At 38.9% G+C, this 26,961-nt stretch overlaps 1 protein-coding gene across 1 annotated transcript in view; it reads right to left on the bottom strand.

The window, feature by feature from the left end:
* LOC134540947 (uncharacterized) overlaps positions 1–26,961 on the bottom strand; it is a 58,412-nt gene that overhangs the window by 18,715 nt on the left and 12,736 nt on the right. The window contains exons 6-12 of the mRNA XM_063384034.1: positions 24,738–24,855; positions 21,903–22,155; positions 17,342–17,995; positions 14,655–14,910; positions 12,528–12,741; positions 7,088–7,222; positions 112–314 (exon numbers count right to left, since the gene is read on the bottom strand). Of these exons, the coding sequence (XP_063240104.1) occupies positions 112–314; positions 7,088–7,222; positions 12,528–12,741; positions 14,655–14,910; positions 17,342–17,995; positions 21,903–22,155; positions 24,738–24,855 (1,833 nt within the window). The remainder of the gene's footprint in view (positions 1–111; positions 315–7,087; positions 7,223–12,527; positions 12,742–14,654; positions 14,911–17,341; positions 17,996–21,902; positions 22,156–24,737; positions 24,856–26,961) is intronic.

Below are 26,961 nucleotides of genomic sequence, written 5' to 3' on the forward strand. Positions count from 1 at the left end.
GCTCTCGGCCGTGTTCTTGAACAGGACCCCCACTCTGATATATCCCCAGCAGTTTGCCCCTGGAGCCCTGTGCGTCCGTGAGGACAGAGGACACGACACGGAGCTACGCACCTGGACCCTGGCGGAGCTGTGCACGGGCAGCGCGGGGCAGGCGAGCGCGACGGCCAGCGACATCCTAGTCTCCGTGGCGACGGCGCGCCCGCACCGGCGGCAGAGCTGGCGGCCCCCGGGCAGCTGCGCCAGCGCCGCGCCGCCGCACTCCGCGCAGGCCGGCCACGCGAAGGCCGTCTCCTCGTCCACGCCCGCCACGTTGCCTGCGGGCCAATCACAACACACACACACTCTCTCTCGCTCTCTCCGTTCGAAACTGTCGTCGTCGCAATCACGTACGTACTTGACAGTACCGGCATGCGTGCACCTCTACTTAACAGTGGACTTCAATCTTCCTCGCGCACCTTTTCCTAAGACAGCAACGCAGAAAAAAAATCCAAACTTAACAAACCTAAAAAGTTTTAAAATGTAATGAAAAATATAACTCTATTTATGTTGCAGCACGGTAAATACGTCACGGACGCTGTAAAATGCATTTTTTTTATGTTTACAAAAATAATATTTTTGTTGTTTGATGCAATCATGCGAATACATGAAACATTAATATTATTTTTTTCTAAACACATGTGATGAGTGCTGCACTACAACAAGAGTTTAAAGTTTCGGGTGCTGCGGTACATTTATTTAGTCCGAAAACGATAAATTTTTTTCCTGGCTTTTAAATTACGTTATATAACATGCATGCGGAAAATTATTACGCTCTTGAAGTGGTGTAGCACGCATCACATGTGTTAAGAAAAAAGAATAGTAATGTTTCGTGTATTGGCATGATTGCATCAAACAACATTATTTTTGTAAACATAAAAAAAAATGCATTTTACAGTGTCCGTGACGTATTTACCGAGCTGCAAAATAAATTGAGTTATATTTTCATTACATTTTAAAACTTTTTACATTCGTTAAGTTTCTGTGGATTTTTTTTCTGCGTTGCTGTCTTAGGAAAAGGTTAGGAACATTGTGTAACAAACAAAAAAATGCCTAAAATTAAACCAACAGTGGCTGCACATGCAGCAGAATATTCCAAAGAAGGGTTTTATGTGAGTGGTAGTAAAATATTGATGTGTAAATTTTGCAACTGTCGTTTAATGTTTGAAAGAAAAGATACATTAAACAAACACATTCAGTCAGAGGGACACAAAAATGGGAAGCAATAGCAACAAACTTCAAAACGGCAGCTTTCAATTCATGAGGCAGGGCCAGTGCTAAAATGAGCCAAGGAACAAAAAGATGAATTTGTACTGGAAACAGTTGAAACATTTATTGCCGCTGGAATTCCTGTTGAGAAACTGGGCAACTGCAAACTTAGGGAATGGCTAGCTAAACATGTCAGTGGTGCTGGTGATATACCTAGTGCAGACTGGGTAAGAGAAAACTATATTCCTCTTTTAAGGGAAAAGAAAGAGGCAGAGATCAGAGAAAAAGTGGCAGACCAGAAAGTCGTAATTATGGCAGATGAAACCACAGATAAAGCCAATAACTGTGTGTTCAATATTCTTTTCCAGATATTGCAACCAGGGGCAGAACATAGCATTTTACTTGGAGCATCATGCGTACTTGAAGCTGCTAATGCTGTCAACTGCTCGAAAGCTGTGATTGACATATGCACCAAGTATGAAATCAAAGAAGAAAACATAGTTGCATACGTAACTGACGGTGCTAGATATATGACCAGATCTGCGAGCACTTTGAAAGGTATATTTGGTGAACATGTGTACCACATGCAGTGCTGGGCACATAAAATCAATCTGGTAGGGCAGATCTAGCAGAACAGTTTGGAGGATTTACACCTCTTTGTGATCAAGGTAAAAAAAATGCTTTTTTGAACACACGAAAGAGACAGCATGCCTACCTCAACTTTTTGAGGGACAAGAATGGAAAAGATAATGTGAAGATGTTTCCGATGCCCATTGTGACACGAAGGAACACGTGGTTTCATGATGTTTTCTACCTGGCCGAACACCTGCACATTGTTAGCTTCTTCGAACAATTGAGTGAAGAAAATAATGCTGGTGTGAAATTCATAAAGGGACTGCAAGAAACTGAGATACAAGCTCTACAGTGTGTGTTTGTCACTGAAAATTGTGCCTGCTTTGTTGACACAATAAACTTTCTGGAGGGATCCTCCTACCCAACTGCCCACCTCCTCTATTCAAAGCTTCAGAAGCTTCAAATTTCATTGGAAGTTCTGACAGAAGGAATTTTTCCAGAGGCTGTTGAAAAGTTCTGAGAAATATGAAAAGTGTTCAGTCTGCAGCCTTGAATGAACAGTTCAAACAGACATCACAGCTTAGCTTACATGGGTTTTGTCTCAAGTGATCCTTCTCATGCACTTTTTCATGATACTGATGCCCTGCTGAACCCTAAAAATATTGGGAATGTCAGCATAGAAGACAAAAAGTTGTCAAAAATGGTCGATACTCTACCTTTCCTACAAAATGTGCCAAGAACTGCAATAGCAGCAGGTTATATGGCCCTTCAAAAGCTTGTAAACAGTGAACTACAAAAACGGCACACAGCCAGTGTAGACATCTTGTGTCAACTGAAATGTGACTTTCCTGAGTTTGCTGCAGCTGCACTCAAATTAATGTGGATACCAACATCAAATGTTGACACTGAAAGGTCATTTTCAAAAGTATTCTGCCATTGTCAGTGACCGGAGAAGATCTCTTTTGCCTGAGAATGCTGAACTTCTAACTATGGTTGCTTTATCATGAATCATGAATCATGTTCACCAAAAAAAAAAAAAATACTGGCACCTGTATATAAATGCACCTTCACCAAATATGGGAAGAATAATGCCACAACTATGAGGTCCTAAGTTACGTTCATAATGTTTTTTATACTTTCCTCTAATACACAATCCACGCCGTTAATATTTATTTACTTTGAACAATGTTTTAATTTACTTTGAGCAAAAATTGTAAATATTAATAAAAGGGGTTACAATTACATTTACTATTATTGATCTTAAATCTCCTAAATAAATCATAGAGGCGATACCAAAAAAATCTGAATTTTTATGACGATAAAGACGAAATCTCAAAATCTTTAGGTCGAAAATTTAAAAAAATAAAACCGTAAAATCTTGGCTCTACCGATTAGTTACAAACTTTAATAAACAAAACATTCAATTTGGTTAAGTAGCCTATTAATCCTACTTTTATTATTTTTCATTACTATGTTTTCACTTTACCCTGCAATTACTTTCTGGTTGCAATCTTCTCTGCAAATGTTTAGTTGTTCGACGTAATTTGTTTTTTTACAACTAATTAACATTTCTATTTATCGTGCCTGCTCCTTGAGTCTTGTACTGTCGGTTGGCATTTTACAAATTAAATAAATAAAAGTGTAGGATAATTACCCTAACTTTCCCCTGACTTTCCTTAAACCAAATTTAAAATTTCCCTGACTACAATTTTTCTCAAAATAATTTTAAGTAGTCTTGCTTAACCGAGTTACTGTGGACCGTTGCAAACCTTGCACAAGCAAAATTTTGAATAACATGGATGTGATAAGAAAATTCATCTTTGTTTTCAGTAGACTGAGTGGACTCATTTTTCTGGGTGAAGTTTTTTTTCCACGTCATTCCATGAATAACCCAATGAGTAAATGTCATCTTTTGGCGTTAATTTTGTTTAGACTTTCGACAACCTTTAGATCATTTATAGTTCCTCCTGCAAATGTTTCACCCATCTTTGACTTTACTGGAGCTTCAGGTCAGCTCCGGTAATACTTAACCTCGGTTTATTGAAGCTCGGTAATAGCGACTCTACCGTACCTATTTTGCTATTTTCTGAAAGAAAATTCACCCTCCACCATCTCCATTGCTCACCTAGTTCTCTCTCTCTCTTTTCTTAATTATTTTTTATGTTCAACTTTGAAATATTGCAACTAATAGCAGAAAAAAAAGAGCTATAAATTTAAGAGACAGTATGAATAAAAAAAGAAAAATTACAACTGATATAATTATTAATTACGAAAAATGAAAAAAAAAATAAACAGGATTTATAGAATCCTTTCACAACCAATTTTATATTGTGTATGACTAAGCACTTAAACACCATTTAAAAAAAAAAAAAAAAAAAAAAAGCTTTCAAAGTCTGGGTGTTGGCAGAACTTAGAGCATGACATTTCTCTGAGATTTCTTCATATCTCTGAGGTATTTCCATGACTTCTCCAGGATTCCAAGAAAATGTTCTGTCTTTCCCTGACAAATTATAACTTCCCTAACTTTTCCCTGATTTTCTCTGGCTTTACAGAATGCGTGGAACCTAGGCTCGTGGGAGGTTTCTACTAAGTGAATCAATCTAAGTTATTTTTAATATTCAATTTGACTTCTCCGGGAAATTTGCTATTCATTTTATTTGAAGCTTTCGTTGGGATGCAAAGATTCACGTTTGATCAAAGCTTTAAAACATGGAAGTGTAAGATTTTGCTCATGAAAATACTTAACTTTTTTTAATGTTTCATATTTTTTGTACGAATAAATGTGGTTACTTAAAAAAAATCAAAAGTTGTCACTCCATTTGCTTATATGAATGTTCAATGTTAATATTGTGCATGGCAGATTATGATTTTTTTTAAATGGTGTTATATATAGGCCCAAAATGGTTAAAAACTCAATCAGTTCAATTATTATAAGTGTTAAATTATTATTATTATTATTTATTTAAATCCAGTATCTTATTTGAGAGAACAATGTTTTCAATTTGATTCAACTTTGCATCAAAAACTAGTATTCGCACAGTTAGTTTCAAAGAAGAAATTCAGATTATTGGCAAAATCTCGACATTCAAATTCTTTTTTGCATGCAGATTCAAAATTAAAATCGGCAAATTTTTTCATGAATTGTAAGTGATATGGTTTGACTTTGAACCTTTTCATACAATTCCCAGTACAGTTCACCGAAAAGAATTGTTTCCTATACCTAATGACATAATATAATTATATAATAAGTAGGGACACCTGTATTTCGCGAATACATTTCGTGTCGAGGTATGTCACAAAACATTGTAGCTTTTTCTTAGAGTAATGGCGGATCGTGTGCGTGCAGCAGTACGGTATCCACATTCCCATTGGCCCCGTCGAGTGCGGGAAGACACCTCTCGCCGACCACAGCCAAAACCACAAGAAAAAAACTACGGTGTTTTGCGATGTACCTCGACACGAAACGTATTCACGAAATACAGGTGTCCCTAACAACAGGCAAGAAGTTTCAGTTCTGTCGCGTGCAGGGCCCCCACATGGCCCGTGCTACCGTTGCTATGGCAACGGGGCCCATGCGTCTTGGGGGCCAGCGAAGGAAAGAAGAAAAACTTAAAACAAAAAAGTAGACAATTTTAAATAAATCATAGAAAACAATTAAACAGCAAGGCCTAAATTTAGTTACCAATGAAATATTACACCAGAGTAATATTATTCGGGATACTATGCTGTGCGTACAGAACGTGTCTTGAATCTACAACTGTGAGTAACAAAAACCACCAGCATCCACACGTGACACCACGTTGACAGTGCGGAACACTTACACTCATCTATTTGCCATTGTTCAAAATCAATTTACGTTGACAATCGAAACGCTGACTTAAAAACTAGTTTTAATGTGTTTTAAAAATAACTGTGAAAAGGTAAAAAAAAATATATATATATATATATAACTAAAACAATATACATAAAGAAAAAAAAACATTTTTTTTCTCTGTTAGGAAAAAAAAAAGGGGGGGGGGGGGGGGGAAACATGACTTTGTAGTGGCTATCGTCTCCTCTTCTCACCGATGTCTCTCTTGGGTGAGAGCCAGGTATCGGGTGGAGAAGGTCCAAGCTGCTGGTCTGGCGGCAGGATTCACACTCGGCTGGTATGCAGGCGAATAGCTAGTGGGGTGAGGGATGGAGCTAGGCTATACATTGAAGAATACTGTCGGTATTTTCACGGAACTTTTATTGACCTGAATTGTAGAAACAGTTCAATTTGTTGCCTGCATCGGCTTTTACAACATACACTGAATTGAAACACACGGTACACCCTATCGTCCAGAAAGGGGAGGGGGAAGGGAGACAAATTCCCTAGGCCGAGATAGGTCCTCGGCTGGCCTAACCGCGAAGGAGGGGTGCGAGCAGCAGAAAACGGATAGCCAGTAGTTCTGCTGCTCCCCCTATGATCGTCCTATGGTCAGTGGGCGGAATCCAGCCACACTGGCCGTCGGGCCGATCAACTGACTCTCAGGTGGATGACCTCGCCTTTATATAGGGAGAAATGCGCGGGAATGAAGAAAAAGAAGGGAGGGGCGAACTAACTCCTCTTTGGAAGGGATGAGATGCGCGCGCATGAATCTCGCTGAAATTTCCCTGCCCTGGTGGTGGAAGTATAAACTATATATTAATAATTAAAAATGAAAAGATAAACGTGGCATAAATAATTATATGTAAATACATTAATATTCAATCCTATGTATTAAAAAGTATTTAAACTTTCTTTCACAACTTAATTAGTTAAATTTATACTTTTATAAAATATAAATACAGTTGGTAGATCGCCGTTCACAAGATGGCGTCACAATGTACATGTTTAGCTGTGGCAAGAGAAAAATATACATTGTTTACATAACTCGTCCATATTTACAATTATATTCTGCAGTACATTAATATGTGTGGTTATAGCGACGTGAAAAATAAAGGGCGAAGATGGTTCGTTGCTTTAATGAATTATTCTATTGTCCGTTGCTTTGTTTATAACCTACGACGTTGCACAGATTCGTTGCTGCATATTACGTGAGTAGGCCTATTGCCGAAACATTTTTCCCTGAATTGCTTCTGAACTTCTTAAAACTCGTTTTGGGTTTAATTATCACGTAAAGTAACGTGATATTTAATATAGGAAGGGCGGGCACGCGTCAACTTCTAGCAACGGGGCCCACAGAATTATGTGGGGGGTCTGGTCGCGCTTGGACTCCACACACTCCTCTTCCCCTGCGCTCACCGCTGACAGAGACCAGGTCGCCGCCGGAGGACGTCAGCTGCAGCCGCGGGATCGCCGGGGCGCAGCCTCGCAGGGGGCTCAGGGACTCGCCCCCCTCCGTCGCGACCCTGGTGTAGCGGTCCGCCGACAGGCTGCCTGCTGGGACGAGAGCAGTGGCGTAGCCAGGATCTGTGTATGGGGGGGGGGGGGGGGTCCTACCCCAGGAAAATGTGGATTATAAGGAGTAAAATAGTGCTATTTTAGCAGTTTTCGGTACTTAAGAGGCCACTCCAGTGTTTAAGGGGCACTACGCAACCCGCGTTACCTCATAAGATTCAATGCTGTTTTCATTTTGCTTATAACTTATTAACTAATATAGATTTCGAAATGATGCTTGCTTGATATGTAGGACAACGATGCTCTTATCAAAGCCCCTTTCTTCAAAAACGTGCATAAATTATGGTTTTATACTAATCTTTACTAATATGCATAAGTGTATTGTCTAGGTTTGAACCATTATTTATGCACGTTTTTGAAGAAAGGGGCTCTGATAAGAGCATCGTTGTCCTACATATCAAGCAAGCATCATTTCTAAATCTATATTAGTTAATAAGTTATAAGCAAAATGAAAATAGCGTTGAATCTTATGGGGTTAACGCGGGTTGCGTAGTGCCCCTGAAACACTGGAGTGGCCTCTTATATTTAAATATTGTAATGGTAAAAATTTTATTAATTTTAATATGAAATTTGTTTGAGTGATGAATAAGAAATTAATTAAAGATTTGGTGCTAGGGGGGGGGGGGGTGGTTTGAACCCCTAACACCCCCCCCCCCCCCCCCCCCGGCTACGCCCCTGGACGAGAGACACGCGTCGCGCCCACCTCCTGCAACCTCTGCACCCGACTGCCGCGGCGGTCGCGAGCTGTGCTTCATCGCCTCATCGGCTCACTTCCAGAACCTCGTGACTCCGCTCCAGTCAGTTTTACAGGAGAACTCACGAGCTTTAGGAGCACGGTTTCGACTGACAAAGATATCGCAACCTGAGTACAAGACTATCGTAACTCATAAATCAGTGCAATACTATCAAAACTCAGATGCCATAGTCTTGCACATATTCTTATACATACAGTAGAATCTCGTTATAGCGAGCACGGTAATAGCGAGAACACGGCTATAACGAGGTATTTTTGAGGAATTTACGGCGTGATCGCTTGAAGCGCGCTTTTGTTATTTGTCTGCTTTATCTCCACCCCTCTCGCTCGCCACTAGACATCTTGCCGTTGACGCCTGTCACATTCTTCAGCCTTGCTGTCGCCACCTAAGTGCGTGGCTTTAAAAATAGAATCCCATCCTTTCTTTCTTATATCAAACTTCCGTTAGTTATCTGTGCCGTCTGCCGTGTGTAGACAAAGTTTGAGATTGGAACAGAAACAACGTAAGAAAGTATTTTTTACAAATTAGAAATATGTTTTTGTTTTTATAATCGCGTATTTTCACATTTTTTTTGGTTGTTATCTTAAAAGAGATAATATTAAAAAGCCGCTCTAATGAGATTTAATTGTTTCTTGGTTAACAAAAACTATTAATTATCAAATATTGTTAATTGTTTATATTCTATTTATTATTATTTACGCGACGTCATACTGTACGCGTACGCAATACGACTGGATTCGTTGCTGCAACATAACATAGCATGTTATGCGGTATCAGAAGTAAAGAGTAACGTAACGATAGTAACGAATACATATGGGTACGCATTTTTTCGTTACTTTTACACCTCTAGTAGGCACTACCGTATTTATTTCCGAATCGCTAGGACAGTTTTCTTGTAACTTTTGTTTCGGTCAGTTGTTGGGGTATCTGTCCGGGAAAGGGGTGGTGATGGTTTGAGTTTAATCACTAATTTATTTTCTAAAAAAGTTGACAGGTTTCTTTAAATTAAAAAAGTATAGTTTTCCAGCGACTATTTCGTTTGAGGCGTACGTGCGTTGCCGCACTCCTGCTTTTTTGTAAGGAATTAAATTGTCGCGCTACACTAGCACCACCTGTTAACTACATCCCGAACCAACATGGCCGCCAGCAGACTGCCCGCGTCGACAATAGATAGCAGGACAATGCTGCGTCGGCCGCGGGCTGAGATGCTATACTTACGTGGCGTGGTAGGGTATTCCATTCTGGTTATTTTGACGCAATCGGTGATCGCATCCGTACTTATGGGGTATCGTTTTAAAGAGAATTCACACATCTACTCACAGAAATTAAGATTTCGTTAATATAACCTGTTATTTTCCAATTATACAGGTTTAAACACAATATTTATGCTATTTTCGGTTAATTTTTATTTTGTGGGGGCCAAAATTTGTCCAATTAGGTTATAACGAGGACACGGTTATAGCGAGGATCAAACCCGGAACCGTGACACCTCGCTATAACGGGACTCTAGTGTATAATGTTTTCCAGAGTGCAACACTACATTATATGCTATAAGTCCCGTAAAAGTAAATATAATACGTATTGCGATAGTCTTGCAGTGCCTAGATGATGATATTTTCCTGCTTATGGTACAAATATCTCATAAACTCAATTTTTTGAGTTACGATAGTCTTGTACTCAGGGTGCGATATGAGGTTTTATAATTTGTGAATAGAAAAGAGACTAAGTAGAGTTGACTTACGAGGTTTTATCAGCATATGCACTTGAAAGAATGAAAAAAAAAAATACGCCAAACACATCCGGGATATAAAACTGGGAAAAACCGGACTTACGAGGTTTTAGAAGTAAGCCGACGACTTACAGGTCGTCGGTCGTAGAAAGTGCAGGTCTTTTACCCTTGCCTGTACGGTTATCAGCTATAGAATGGTTTTATTAACTTTACTTACTTTTCTTAGGAAATGCTGTAGATAAAAAGTAAAAAATGTTTTTACTTAGTTCTAAAATTTAAAAAAAACATAGATTTATGAAATTAATTGTATATTTTTAATAGCTGTAATGAGGTAATTAAGGTAAATTTATGGAATTATTTTTGGAAAAAAGGGGAAAAATTACTGTTATTTATAGATTAAAAAATTGTGGATTTTGTCTTTATCGTTATTAAAATTTCAAAAACATATAATAATAGTAATCAAGCACAATTACTTTGATCAACTGCTTCAACAAATTGTGGTAAGACACTTAAAATGTGTAGACTAAACAATACTACATATATTGACATTAAAAAATTAAAAAAAAATCCATATGAAATGTTAGTACCCCAAAATCGTTAAACTATACATTTTGTTGTGATGTTTCTTCGCGCCTTTTACCCTTGTCTGTATGTTATCAGCTATAGACTGGTTTTATTAACTTTACTCACTTTTCTTAGGAAATACTGTAGATAAAAACTAAATAATGTTTTTACTTAGTACATAACATTTTAGGTATTTAAATTAAAAAAAAACTTAATTTATGAAATGAATTGTGTTTGTTTGATAGCTATGAGGTAATTGAGGTGAATTTCGCTTCATTTCAGTGCTACGCTGTGTTGACTTCCATTTTGTTGCGTGGCATGTGGCAGTGTATTTACTGAATTTAGTTGTTATTTTGGTTTTATCACATTCACTAAAGAATCTTGCCTCTATCTATAGGTTCTGCATAGTCTAAATCAATTTTATGTGAAATATGAGCATTTAAAGGGACAAGATTACATGGTAAAGTGTGATAAAACCGAAATACAAGTTAATACATCATATATAGTACGAAAATGCAAGTTAAAACATGAAACTAAGCAACATTTAACCAAAACGTAAATAAATAATTTCATAAAGTCTTTCTTTCTGTGTGCATTTCTTATTGAATCACTTTTAAACTACAAAAGATCAAAGATTAATTTTTATTTTCTGAATGTATTTGTTTTAGACCAACTTAATACAAATTATATTATTGTAAAAATGCAGCATGTCAAAATTCCACTATTTTTGAGAAATAATATTACAAAATAAAATTTATAAAAATAAAAACAATAAAACAGGATATTCTGTTGTCTTTTTTTAAAATTAGACAATTTTAAAATTATGTATAAAAAAAAAATGTGCAACATTGTTTTCTAACTTTGTTTTGCATTTAAATTTGCTGTATCTTCATTTCCCCCTCGATATTGTAATTTGTAACTATAGCTTAACTATTTGCGAATCAAACTACGTACTTTGCTATGCATAACTTAAGTCAAATTGCATTACCAAAACTGGTATTCATTCTATCTCATTGAGCAGGTGCAGAAGTTGTAGTCACACACACCAGTAGAACGATTTAGTTGCAGTAACTTGAGTAATACTTCCGGTAACAAGAACGCCTAGTTACTGCTTAGTTTTTGGTTGCAGTTCGAGTGCAGAAGTCAAAGAATGTTTAGTCCATAAAAATAAAGTCCGGAGGTTATGACATCAGTTTAAATGCAATTTCCAGCAAAGTGGAATACCCTCTTTTATCGCATAATCGTCGCATCCATATTTTAGGCTGTCAAAATTGGGATAAAAAAAATTCACGCATAAACATTGCATGATGTTTTTGGTCCCGCTATTAGATGCCGTGTAGGTATCTTTTCCGTATAAAACTATGTATTTTAAAGTAGAAAACTAATATTTATTTGGACATTACCACTTACTTATTTAATTAACGGAAATATGAAGTTGTCTGACGTGTAAATTTTCTTTTAAAGACGTTCTTAAACGTAATTTCCTTTATCTGTTTATAAACATGTAGCCAGCGCTAGTTGGCATCATTCGCACAAGTAGTCGAATATTGATATCTCACCGATTCACGCAACGCACGCTCTCAGTCAAGTGTCGAGTTAACTACATTTGATAGCCTGCACTCTTTCGTGGTAACTACTCTATCATTTCCAACCTTCAATAATACAACAATGCAGAAAAAAACGTAACTTTTTTTAAATGGTGTCTGTTATACAAACGTATTTTATTGAAAACATAGGAAGGATTAATTTAACAGAGAATTAGACAGATGCAAACTTACGTGTGTGGTTTTTGAGGTTATTTGTCTCTATTTTATATCAGGGTTATACACTATGCATTTATTTTATAATTTTATAAATACACATGTGATTTTTTTAATACATAGGCCTATGTAATTTTTTAAAATAAATGTGTGATTTTTTTTAATAACATGTGGTGAAATCTAGTGGGACTGGCATTCGAGATTCAATGACAAACACTGAGAATTCGAACAAGGATTCGGATTCGACCAAAATGTGGATTCGTTTCATCCCTACTATATGTGATTGAAATTAAATAAAATGGTGAATTTATTGTGCTAATTCATATGATTTGTGTTTCTTTGCTGTGACTGAAAGGGTAGTCACAACTTTTTACTAGGAAAACGTGCTGTTAAGTAAGGGAACGTAATATTTATAGTTCTATAACTTCCAGATAAATACGGTCGTAGGAATGCAAGTGGGTAATGTGGCGTCTCACCTCCGTGAACCAGCACGTCTCTAAGGAACAAAAGAGAGCCGTTCTTCGCTCCGAGGGGGACGTAGCAGGAAGGGCAGATGGAGATCATGACGTAGCTGCGACGTCCCGCCGACTGCTGACGGACCAGTGACATGTCAGTGACGTAGAGACATCCTCGTGTGGCCAGCAACAACTTGACCAGCAGTGAACATCTGAAGCAGCTGTCTCGACGAAGCTGTGAAAACATAACACAGGATGTCCGTAAAAGAATGTACCAGGCTCAATGGTATATTAGAACAGTTTAATTTAGACTATTTATGACAAATCACACATCAAATTGAAGGCATACTAACCTAAACTTTCTTACAAATGTTCAATATGTGCACCTTATAGTTATACCGCATGCACCCAACCTAAAGTCCAATTATTCGCACACTTTGGTTAGCAAGACCAGAGTAATGGAAGCAGTAGCCTCTTCAATACTGATTAACTACATTAATAGTTCGTTATAACGTAGATTTATAACGGCGCCAAAAGTTTATGTTATAGTGAATTTTCGTTATAGCCAAAATTTAAAAAAAATCTTATTTTTGTAGCATTTTTAAAATATATTATTTTCTCGCTTGTTTTTACTATGGAAATTCACAACAAAAGTAAAGGAAATATACATAAAACTTACTAAAATAACATTTTAAAGCTAAATCAGCACTTGCCGACTGCGAAATATGAGACCGCGTGGCCGTGATAAGGCTGTCACGCACATCGTGGCTAAGCGCACAGCTGTTTGTTCACATGCAGACGGGCGGGCTGGGTCACGCAAGGTCATGCCGGCCGCTTCCTGTCGCTTTGACCGCAGCTGGTTTGCTGGAGACGTGCGCTAAGCTGATGATATCGGGTGCATATTTGCGGAGTTTTGAATACTTACTAACAATAATATGTAAACTCAAAGATGTAGTGAAATTTATTTTAAAATTTGTCACATTATTACTTACGTTGACACCTATGAAAAATGTCAAACACAAAAAAAAAAATTTTAAAAAAATCTCTAATTACGTTGGACAACCATACAAATTAAATTATAAAAAAAAAATTTCCGACAATTGGTCAGTAACACAAAAATAATCACTCGTACAGACCCTTGGAAAATAACACAAAATTAAAAATCACTTTTTAAAAAACGAATCAATTTTCGTTTGCCTTGATTTCACTAGACTTTCTGACAAAATAAACGACTGGACCTCTTGGAAGTTCATCAAATCTTTTGTCGAAGCATTTGTATGCTGATAAAAATGACTGATTGTATCGCTTCGTTTTGATTAGAAGAGACGAGCTCGACAAGTTCCGTGTTCGTCAACTCCCCGTAACTACACCGTATGCAACGCTTACGATGCAAGTGTGAGACAAGTTATGATCATTTACGGGCTACAGTCGGCGTGATTCTAAATAAGTAATGCTCGCAGCGGGGCTCTGTCGCAGTGGGTTAACGACACTTGCTTTCGTCGCCGCGAGGCGAGCTATGCTCGCTGTGGGGCCCCACCTTGTGCAGTGTTGCCAAGACGGCCACATCATGCGCTTTGTTTCATTTGCCGGACGCGTGGAATTGTGCGAAGCTGTTTATCATTTATTAAGGAAATTGTAGACGTTTTCTCATTGTTTTAGAGCAAAATTACAGTTGTGTAATCTATCGCTATAGCGAAAATGAGCCCATGCTGCATTCGTTATTTCAGAAACTGTTATCCTACGCAGCATATGCAAAACTGACGGTGCCGATGGCAATTATCGTTATAGCGGACTTTACGTTGTAGACCGTATTCGCTACAACGGACTTTCACTGTACTTGTTGAAATGCAACGTGCCTATACAATATGATAGAGTGAGAGTGAGCGTGTGTGTCTAGGTGTGTGTTATGTGTGTGTATGTGTGTGTGATATTCATATTTGAGAATGATTTGGTACTTGTTTTTCATTCTAACTTAAAAAAAAAAACTGAATATCGCACAGGCTTAGCTGTAAAACATTTCCCACTCAGTTGAATTTCTACATACATATAATATCACCACTTCATGTGAATGAATGTTAAAAAATATTAGTTACTGCACAGTCACTACTTTTAAACCCAGAAACTTCACCTGAATGTCGAGGCTCAAACCTGTTCTGTGACGTCCACCAACAGAGAAACAGGAGGACGACTTCCAGGCGTGCGACGGAACGACGTGGCGGGGTCGTCGGCGCTGCTCACTTGGAGCTGCTCGCTGCAGGTCGAGAACACGTAGAACATGGACTGGAGGTTCGTCGCCCCACCTTCGCTGCCACCGTCTGCCGAGGCAGCCTCTGATTCGCTGGGGGCGGAGCGTGGGCGAGCGAGAGACGGTGCTTCGCGGAACAGAGCCCACGTGCCCGGGGACCTGCAACCAGCGCCGGCGGGGAGGAGCTGTACAGGCGGAACGTGGTCACAAAAAAAAAAAAAAACTGTGTGGTTAAGAAATGCCAACACAAAAAATTTAAGTTTTGAACATAAGAAAAACATATAATTTTTTTTAAATTTTCTTAATAAATAAAAAATGTAAATGTTAGTTTGTTCAAAATCTTAAATCTCTGAAAGTCCTTCACAGATTACTTTGAAAATTTAGAAACAGCATTGTATTTAAATACGCTCATGTTTTTATATACCTATGTCACACCTGTGACAGGTAAAAAGTTAGAATATATATATATATATATACACACACACACACACATACAGTAGAACCCCGATTATCCGCGACTCGATCATCCGATTCGCGGATTAACCGCGATTTATGTCCATCAAGTCCAATTTTTTAGTTACATATAACCAATGATTCAAAATGTATGTAAATGTTAAAATACTTTCAAAATGTATGTTGGTCAAAGTACTTTGACTCAGTTATGTTTATATACACAGAAAGTTTAAAAAAAAAATACTAGTACATACATACGTATGTACATAATATTTTTGTGTTCCATGTTACGTGAATAGATTATACACTGGTGCGCGATTCCACGTCCGCATGACCGGACTGTACACTCCCGCGCGCAGCACGGCGCCGTGCCACAGAGATTACCCGGCGCATGGAGACAGTCCATTTCATTAGTGTACGTTGTTGAAGCGTCAAGGTGGTGATAATTTTATGTATTGTAACAGTGATCTGCATTCCGACGGATTATACCGTTGTGTTGTGCGGAAGTGTTGAGCGCAACATTTCATCATGTCATTAAATGAACAGAAAAGAAAGCGAGTGGTACTGTCCATCGACAGCAAAACAAAAATTATAGAAAGATTTCAGAGTGGAGAAACAATTGCAAACTTGCGACTGAGTTTAATGTCGGTAACACAACAGTGCGCGACATCATAAAAAATTGCGAAAAAATCCTTCAGTTTGCTTCACAGGCTGACACTTCAAGTGGATTAAATAAACGCAAGACGATGAACGAATCCACATTTAGCAGCTTGGAAACTTGTTTGTTTGAATGGTTTCAACAGAAAAGGTCGGAGGGTGTAGCATTAAGTGGCGTAATTTTATCACAGCAGACGTAATTTTTTTAAAAAAACTAGGCTTGACAGAAGAACCATTTTCCTGTTATATTACTTCTCAGTTATTTTATGAGCACCGACTGTACGGAAGTGTGTGTGTTGCAACTAGTGCTTGGTACGCAAGATAAATTCTGCCTATCACTTGCTGACGCGGCACAGTGATACGACGGTGTTTGTTTATTTCAAAACTCAGCTAAGAGTGAACGGAGAATAGATATAACGACCCCTCACGGTTCCCGAGATTAGGGTCGTTATAAGATTTCCGACCCATCTGCAACACTAAGTCATAATAGGCCGTTTTTGCACTAATTCCACGTTCAGCAAACTAAAAATAAAAAATCTAACATTTTAAATTCATATAAATAAAGGGGGATAAAAACACCGTGAATTATACGAGACAGAGACACCGTTTCAAAACCATCAAATCAAGTCTCAATGCACTGGTATGAAAAATCTTATCTCGAAAAGAATTTTGAAGGCAGTCGTTCTGTAAAACAATAACCAGCCCGATGGTGTTACTGACAACAGAGCAATGAGCGAAGTGTGGCAGCGTCGCTTACGGGCGATGAAAAGAATGCGTGACCTTGGCAGCTATCAGCTGTCTTGGGCCCTCGGACTGGCGGGCGGCTAGTCACACACCTCGGTGCAACAACGACTCGCGTGCCCACGTCTCCGCACACGAAAGACTTAAAAACCACTGCTGCCCAGCACTAAGCAGTCCGCTTCTATGTCAACAACGCACACGCACACAAAGCATGTGTATATATGTAATCTCCGAATGTCCACAGATGGCTGTCTGTGGGCTAATGACCTTTGAGGCAAGCATGACTCGGTTAACCGCGATTTTCGATTATCCGACTCACTCGTCCCCTTCATTAACACGGATAATCGAGGTTCTACTGTATATATGTATGTATGTATGTATATATATATATATACACATATATATATATACATACACACATACATACATACATACATACACACACACATACACAAATGAAGGTTTTGTGTTCATCTTCTGTTTTGCGAAGTTAAAGATAGCAATATATAGACATAAAGGTTTAGAGAAATAAATAAGAGTTATAGAGAGGAAGATATACAAATATATAGAGAGATAGAGTGAGAGATATATATAGATGTAGAGATATAGATAGGTAGATTGAGATATATATATATATATATATATAGAAATATATATAGTAGATACACATAGAGAGATATTAAAATATTGAAAGCCTCTTCAATGAAGAATGCTGTACCAGACTTCTGGCTGTACTTACTTATTCCTTGTAATCCGTTTGACCAGCGTGAGTCCACTGAGCTTGTATACCCCGCCCTGGACTCTCTCGGACGCCAACGCTTCCCAGAACCACTTGCAGTCGGAAGTTGTTCTTCCCTCCGCTGCAGTTTCACAAGAGCAGGGACTGTCCCCGGGAACACCTGGGGATCCGTCATCACCACCGCACAGACTGATTTCATTTTCCGACCGTGGACGATTCCCGTCGCTGTGGAACTCTATTTCACCGTCGTTGCACTCCACGTCGAACAGGTTCCGGGGTTCTCCGTTCCGGTCCGCTGAAAGCCGCGGGCGAATCTCTCCAGGCTTGCCGAACGTTCCACGACCAACGCTGACTTGGGCGTTCCCTGGTGAAATGTCGTCCATGCCCGACACAAACGGTTCATTCGCCCGGTGGATGGAGCTACCATCGCGTTTAGTAGGCTCATCGCCACGGAAACGTCCAGGTGAAAGGGCGTTACCGGCTCCATCTTCCGGCGAGCCATCCCAGTTCTCCGGGAACGAACCAAGTTCCACTTCACAGAACTGGTTGTTTTCATCCCTGCACAGGATGGACCACGCAAGATTCCTGCGATCTCCTTGCGGGAAGATTTCCTCCTCGCTGTCTGGCGAGCTGTTCAGCTTGTATCTCGCTGCTCTGAAATCCCAATCACACACTCAACTTTATGGTTTTTTTAGAATTAAATTTTTCACGTGCAAAACCATTTGATACAGTTACACCTAAATATGTAACCACTGTAACTACACAGGCTGGGAAATAAAAAGGCCTACACAAAACACAAGAGTTCTATTATCAGCATAGGCACGATTGTATTATGAATGGTGATAAAACAGAAATCAAAATACTGAAATGCAACACAAAACATCAAATACAGTTATATTCCCCTGAATTTCCTAACTTTGTCTATTCTAATGTCAATAACATATACTCTATAAATCTTTAGCTTTCAATCCAAAAATTAAAAAAAAAATTTACTATGTTATGTACAATAGTTTCTTCCATATGACTATCTAAATGTATTGGAAAAATAGAGGAGTAAAAAAACAATTGTTCAAAACTTAACTAACAGGTAAGTAACATAAAACACCTAATATATAATTCATATAGATGTGATCTTCAGAGAAACATAGGCATTATGGGAGTAATTAAAAAAAAACATTCGTACTATCGAGTGGTTGAAAGTAAATAAATGAACAGAAATTGTTTACTATTAAATACCTGCTCTTAACAAATTTATGTCTCATATCTCATAAATCCATAATGATCCCATAATGGTGCAACCATTTATTGGGAATTTTTTAACATTTTTAAAATTGTCTCTTTTTGAGTAAACCAAATTTAGGATTTTCCATTATTTTTTCTGTATTTTTTAATGGAGCAACCCTTATTGAGTGTTATGTCATATATGTCACATGAAAGCACATTAAAAAATCTTTAAAATGGAACCAATTTGAGTTTTCGAACATTAATAGTTCCTGAATTAAAAATTACTTTCTAAATCAGAAACATGCAAATTTTGGGTCACACCTATCCCTCACTCAGCACGACTAATGCGTTCCTAAAAATGCCCGTGTTATTCGAAATCGCGTATTCTGAAGCATTAGTTTCCATAAATAGCAAGGCTAATTTATTTAATGTGTTCCAAAATTGTGTTGAAAAATATACTTTACGTAATATGAATGCGTAGGATAACACTCAATGATAAATATGTCACACCATTAATCTTTATTTACCTACCTCGCATCGCACTTTGAATGACAAATACAACTCCGCGTAAAGGGAGATACTTTCATCGTCAGTCCGCTGGCTGACTTGCCCGCCCGGGCATGACCTTCAACTCACGTCACGTACATTTCTAAACCATCCTTTACTGACAGTGAAACCGATATTAATGTCCGGCTAATTACATTTAAATTTTTCAAAAATTAAAGTGCATATTCACGTATCACCACCTGGGTCACACCAATCATGTCAGGCCAAAGATAATTTTTTTTCATTGCAACATTCATTTAACAACCTTTTCCATGTGAATCATCTGTTCATTTCTGTTCCGGTATCTAATGAAAAATACATTCTCGCTATTACCACCAACAGCATCAGATACACAAACTTTTGATAAAGAGTCCTTATTTCGTACGATTGTGCGCACAGTTGGCTTGCTTGAAACTAAAGTGCGACCAACATAAGCACGGCATTCATGACAATCTGCGCGCCGTAATACTTCTAGTTTTGTCTCAAATACTTGAACACGATGCATTATGCTCTCACTTGGAAGCCTGATTTCACTATAATTCCAACTACAGGTGTTTACGCACATACCCGGCAGATGAATGGGAAAACGTTGCTTTTGTTTGTGTGAATTCCCTGCTGCTGGCTAGACTTGAGTTCACTGCCCGGTTTGTGGCCACGTGACAACGGAATGGTACGGCACGGCGTCGTACGCGCGGACGTAAAAACATTTGGTCCTTTACACTCCATAGCCGCAACTTAACTTGCTATTGCTGATGTTTGTACAACAGCTGATAGCGTAGTTAGACCTGCACGCACATTTCTTTACCCCCAAACCCCCCCCCCCCCCCCCTTCACCCTTCAGAAACCTAACTGCATGCCACGGCACATCTGTTGTTTATAGAAGTTTAAACTGGTCGTGGCGTGGCATCATGCACGACTTTTTCTTTTTGCCTGCGGAGATTTCGCGCTAACTGAAATTTACAGACGTGCTATTCAAGACTGGGGTTGTAAAATTAACATAGCACTAAATGAATTTGTGCAACAATCTGAAGACGTGCTACGTGAGGGATAGGTGTAGTTAATATTTTTTTTTTTTGTAAATTAATTGAAACAACCCCAACACCCCCCCTCCCCCCACCCTGTACTAAACTCACTTAAAAAAATTCTTTATTTACTAAATGCAGGTAAACTATAAATAAGAAAATCATTTAAATCTAAGAGGGTCAGGTAGAATTTAAATTGAAACTGTACTAATTTAACTTGGAATGACCCGTAAACTACACCACTACCGTGTTATTGTTTTAATTTTGTATGAACTCTGTCTATTATTTTAAACAAATACAATACTTACTTGTTCAATGATACTTCACCAAAACAGTGTAATTTTGCCTGAGACATGATGCACTTTTATAATATAAATATAATTTGTAATAAGCATGTCAAACTACTAAGACAGTGTGCATTTGAAAAATGTACCAATGCTCATAATGTAAAATTTAGTTCATATGTTTTGTATGAACTCCATGCTAAATAATTTCATGATATTTAGAATATTTAGATGCATTCCAAAGCTTTACGATGTATTAACTTGCATATTGACGTGCTTTTTGGTGCAATTCCGACTTCATTGTAACTCGCCATATACCCTGTTTTATCGCATGATCGTCGCACACGCATAATCGTCACACCCATATTTGGATAAAAAAACCTCTCCCATAAACGTGGCATGATGTTTTTGGTCCCGCTATTAAATTCCAAGCCCTTTGTGTCAGTATTTTAAAGTAAAAATCTAATATTTATTTGGACATTACCACTTATTCAATTAATGGTAATACAAAGTTATGTGATGTGTAAATTTCTTTTAAAGACTTTTTTAAACATTATAACCTTTATCTGTTCGTCTGTGTCGCCACGGTGTACCGCTTTTAAAAATGTAGCCAGCGCTAGTTGGCATCATTCATGTTTGGTTATGTTGCTTTCCGTATAGAGCGCACACACGTAGTCGAATATCGATATCTTGCCGATTGCATGCAACGCGCGCTCTCTGTCGAGTGCCGAGTTAACTACATCTGATGGCCCGCACTCTTTCATGGTAAGTGTGTACTAAGACGATAGTTATGCGTTAGTTCAGGCTCGCTTTTGGGTCACAGATTTGTTTTTCAATTTAAATTTGAAGAAAGGATTTTTTTGCATGACTTATTAATTTAAATTGTTTGGCGTGCTCTTGTTTACCCCATTTTTAAAAATAAATTTACTTTCCATGAATGGGTTTTGTTTTTCAGGAATAACTTCACCTGACAAAACAATTTTTTTTTCCGCATAAAAATCGCACCCCTACTTTTAAAACTTGATTTCAGTATGAAACGTGCGACCATTATGCGGTAAAACACGGTGAGCACGTCAAAATACCGAGAACAATACAAATAAATCAGCAAGGATACGTGCGTTTCAAAAAATGCACCAATGTGCGTAACGTAAAAAAAATTTAATGCAAATGTTTTGTACAAAACTCCACGCTAAATAATTTACATTCATCGACTTTTATATAGGCATTCGAAGATTATGTTTTCTGCTATCCGAGTTAGATTTTCGATTAAATACGCTGATTAATTTCGTGATATTCAGATGCATTCTGGTGCTTTATGGTGTATTTACATGGATTTTTTGTGTTTTATGGTGTAATTGACATGCTTTTCAGTGGTATTCTGACTTGACTGTAACTCACCACATAATCTCGTCCCTACCCGCCACTAATACCAAACATCCCCACCCCACCACTAGTACTAAAGCACGGGGCGAACGTGTCGCTCACCTGTAGACGAAGACCTTGTGGACGCGAGCCAGCAGCCACACGCGGTCGCTCAGCACGCAGCTGTGGAGCTGCGCGGCCTCCGCCACGGTGCCCCGGTCCCCGTCCGTGCCACTGCCGCGCTCGCCCACCGCCTGCGAGCGCGGCGGCCGCTCCCCCCGGCCGTGCTCCGGGAAGAAGCAGCGCATCAGCCGGGCGCCCGAGTCGGCCGGCCGGAGCAGGCGCTTCCCGCCCGGGGGCGCTTCCCCGCCGCCCCCTGCAACACACGCACGCGTCCTCCGGTCAGAGCTGCACGTACCACGAGCACGCACGCACACACACACTACACACACTCTCGCACAGTCCATTCCCGCTGAGTTAGGTCACTTGAAGTAACTTACCAACTTCAACATTTTCTTTTTACACTACCTACAGTAGAATCTCGTTATAGCGAGCACGGTAATAGCGAGAACACAGCTATAACGAGGTATTTTTGAGGAATTTACGCCGTGATCGCTTGTAGCGCGCTTTTGTTATTTGTCTGCTTTATCTCCACCCCTCTCGCTCGCCACTAGACATCTTGCCGTTGACGCGTCACATTCTTCAGCCGTGCAGTCGCCAAATAAGTGCATGGCTTAAAAATAGAATCCCATCCTTTCTTTCTTTTATCAAACTTCCGTTAGTTATCTGTGCCGTGTGTAGACAAAGTTTGAGATTGGAACAGAAACAACGTAAGCGTAAGAAAGTATTTTTTACAAATTAGAAATATGTATGTTTTTGTTTTTATAATCACGTATTTTCACGTTTTGTTTGGTTATCTTAAAAGAGATAATATTAAAAAGCCGCTCTAATGAGATTTGTTTCTTGGTTAACAAAAACTATTAATTATCAAATATTAATTGTTTATATTCTATTTATTATTATTTACGCGACGTCATACTGTACGCGTACGCAATACGACTGGATTCGTTGCTGCAACATAACATAGCATGTTATGCGGTATCAGAAGTAACGAGTAACGTAACGATAGTAACGAGTACTAATTGTTATAGTAACGAATACATACGGTTACGCATTTTTTCGTTACTTTTACACCTCTAGTCGGCACTACCGTATTTATTTCCGAATCGCTGGGGCAGTTTTCTTGTAACTTTTGTTTCGGTCAGTTGTTGGGGTATCTGTCCGAGAAAGGGGTGGTGATGGTTTTAGTTTAATCCCAAATTTATTTTCTAAAAAAGTTGACAGGTTTGTCGTCCTGCCGATGTTGATGCGTGGTTGGGTGGTGTCTGAGGGCGCCAACTAACCTTTATCAGGGGTGGTTGCTGCGGGCTAGTACACAGCACGAGACTCCGTCTCTCGGTGGTCGTGACGTCGCCACGTGGCAGGCAGGAGTGGTTGGACCACACACACGACTAACGTTGTAGGCACGCACACGACTGTCCGGTCCGCACACGAACACCGATCGCTGAACTCCGCGAGTCGCACACGTTTGCTCGCGCCGAGGGGTGAAGGCCAACTGGCGCGTACTGGCAGGTCCCGTTAGGGCTCGAGTCGATCTCCGCTCTCCATGACAATCGACCTCCACCCGTTCGAGACACTACCGCCGACCACACACGACGACCGGTGAGACACCGAGGTGGCATAACGACCTGTGCGAGCCACGGGAGCACCTGGGACGACGTCAGGTTTCTTTAAATGAAAAGTATAGTTTTCCAGCGACTATTACGTTTGAGGCGTACGTGCGTTGCCGCAGCCGCACTCCTGCTTTTTTGTAAGGAATTCAATCGTCGCGCTACACTAGCACCACCTGTTAACAACATCCCGAACCAATATGGCCGCCAGCAGACAGCCCGCATCGGCAATAGATAGCAGGACAATGCTGCGTCGGCCGCTTGCTGAGATGCTATACTTACGTGGCTTGATAGGGTATTCTGGTTATTTTTACGTAATCGGTGATCGCATCCGTACTTATGGGGTATCGTTTTAAAGAGAATTCACACATCTGCTCACAGAAATTAAGATTTCTTTAATATAACCTGCTATTTTCCAATTATTCAGGTTTAAACACAATTTTTATGCTATTTTCGGTTAATTTTTATTTTTTGGGGGGCAAAATTTGTCCAATTCAGTTATAGCGAGGACACGGTTATAGCGAGGATCAAACCCGGAACCGTGACACCTCGCTATAACGGGACTCTAGTGTATTTTAAACTCACTCTTTCCAAAATCACGCAGTCATTTCAAACCTATTCATTATAGTTTTGTTACTATTTTCCAAAAAAATTTGATCTGTTAAAAACTGTAGTTCTAAACTTAAATTATTTATACATGTACATAAATGTTATAAATTTAATTTCTTTTGTTTTGTAGTGTAGTTGATTTGTTGTCTTGTGTAATCGTTGTTCCTACTTGATTAATTTGTGTTTTACTTGATTAATTTGTGTTTAATTTTAATTTCAAACCTATTCATTATAGTTTTGTTACTATTTTCCAAAAAAATTTGATCTGTTAAAAACTGTAGTTCTAAACTTAAATTATTTATACATGTACATAAATGTTATAAATTTAATTTCTTTTGTTTTGTAGTGTAGTTGATTTGTTGTCTTGTGTAATCGTTGTTCCTACTTGATTAATTTGTGTTTTGGGTTCTATGCGAGTTGTCTATGTTAATGTTTTGCCTACCTCTATAACGTTTCTGACTGTTAGTAGGCATATTACAATAAATAATTAAATAGAATTAAATAAATAAGATAATAAATATGAATAGCATCATATGTGTGTTTTCTATGTAGCAGTCCGGGCCCAAACAAGTTCCACTCCAGAACCAGGCTTGGCGGACGGCGAAGAGGCCGGACCCACCTCCTCCCGGGCACTCCAGCGGGACCGTGGGCTGCTCCGAGGCCCCGCCGCGGCTCACCACCTCCAGGTGCGCCAGGCACATGACCACCTTCACCCGCGGCTGGGGGACCTCCATCACCTGCCTGCGGAGGGGGGGGGTCACACGCACGTTCGCAGCCGCCACGCTCCCCAGACCACAAACTACAACTTCAACAACTGCTACTGGCCGACGTTTCCGTCCGTGGCCACGAGCAAGTCTGGTGCTCCGAAGTTCAGAGATACCCCTTTGGCAAGCCCCAGACTACAGTGTGTCGAGGAACAGTGAGTGACGCTCACACGCAAGCGGTGAAGCCATTCCGATACTGATCCCTGACACTTAATACTACCACAAATACCTGCCACACTTTATAAATTAGTAGTTGAAACACACACACACACAATTAATTATAAATAAACTAATTTAGTTAAAATTAACAAAATTTTATTATTTAATTAAATTTAAAAAATATCATTGAAACATTGTAAATAATGTACCTATATTTTAGGTAAACACTTTCTTGCATACTCATAGCTAACCAATAGACACATAATAGTTATTAAGCAAGATTTGCCTTTAGAAATCCTAGTTGATTGACATGACCTGGCAGCTGTCTGTTGCAAACAATAAACAAATAAAGCAAATATTTAAAAAAAAAAACAAAGATAAGGTTTTTTCCCCCCGGCCAATACCACTTATACCCTTGTCAAAACATTGTGATCGGCATATGACTGAAAATCAGCAGATATCAAATTTCAGTAAAGGAACACTTTTAGTAAATAGTATTACTCATAAGCAGAGGCATAATTATATGGTGGATAGTGATAAAACTGAAATGCAGCAAAATTAACATCAATTACCTCATTTCAACTATTCAAATATAAAGTTCGTTTCATAAATCTTTAGTTTTGAGTAATTTAAAAACCTAAAATTTTATGTACTAAGTAAAACAATTTTTTTTATTAAAGAAAATAAAGTACATAGTCTATAGCTGATACCATAGACATGGGTAAAGGTTTACTCACAGACAATTTTATATAATTAACTTACTTTACTGATAATTGGTAGTTATTGGAAGACATATTACATAAAAACCGTGGAAGACATGCATCATTAAACTCGCTACAAAAAATATACCCTTCTATCCGGCATATAGGTAATGCAAGAATTTGATGCAAGTTCTTAGAGCTTAAAGCTGCTACTTGTCTTACATGACGGTGCTTATGCCACATTTTCATGGTGTCCGCACAGCAGGTGGAACTAACCTCTTTTATCGCAAAATTGTCGCACTCGCATAATCGTCACACCCATATTTTAGGGCTTCAAAATTTGGATAAAAAAACTTCTCGCATAAACGTCGCAAGTTGTTTTTGGTCCCGCTACTAGATGCAGAGTGCTTTGTGTAGGTATATTTTCTGTATAAAACGATGTATTTTAAAGCAGAAATCTAATAATTATTCGGACATTACCACTTACTTATGTAATTAACGGAAATACGAAGTTGTCTGGCGTGTAAATTTTCTTTTAAAGACTTTTTTAAACGTTATTACCTTTATCTGTTCGTTCGTTGTCGCGATGTACCACTTACAAAAATGTAGAAAGCTCTAGTTGGCATCACTCGTGTTTGGTTATGTTGCTGTATAGAGCACGCACAAGTAGTCGAATATTGATATCTCGTCAATTGCATGCAACGCGCGCTTTCTGTCAAGTGCCGAGTTAACGTAATTTGATGGCCCGCACTCTTTCGTGGCAAGTGTGTACTACGACAATAGTTACGTGTTAGTTCACGTCACAGATTCAAGTGGCTTGCGTTCGTGTCACAGTTTTGGTTTTTCTATTTGCTTTCATGAATAACTATATTTAACAAATTTTTTGTCTCGCATAATCGTCGCACCCCTACTTTTCAAACTCGTTTTTAGAATAAAATGTGCGATAATTATGCGAGAAAACACGGCAATGACGCAGTTTTACATGGAGTTCTAATGCACAGGCGAGAAACAAGGAGGATAGTGAAGTGCTATTTTCATGACGACTTTGACCAAGCTTGTATGTCAACCTCACATCCACACTCACAATTGCTGCCGCAACGAGCAGTATTAATGTTTTGCATCTATCATAATTAATGTATCATGTAGTTGAATAGACAATGAACGTGATTCGCAGAATTTTGAGGTGAATGGCGGCCTATATTTTTCTGTTATACGAGTA

This window comes from Bacillus rossius, chromosome 17 (genome assembly GCF_032445375.1).
Source record: "Bacillus rossius redtenbacheri isolate Brsri chromosome 17, Brsri_v3, whole genome shotgun sequence".
NCBI classification, from domain to species: domain Eukaryota; kingdom Metazoa; phylum Arthropoda; class Insecta; order Phasmatodea; family Bacillidae; genus Bacillus; species Bacillus rossius.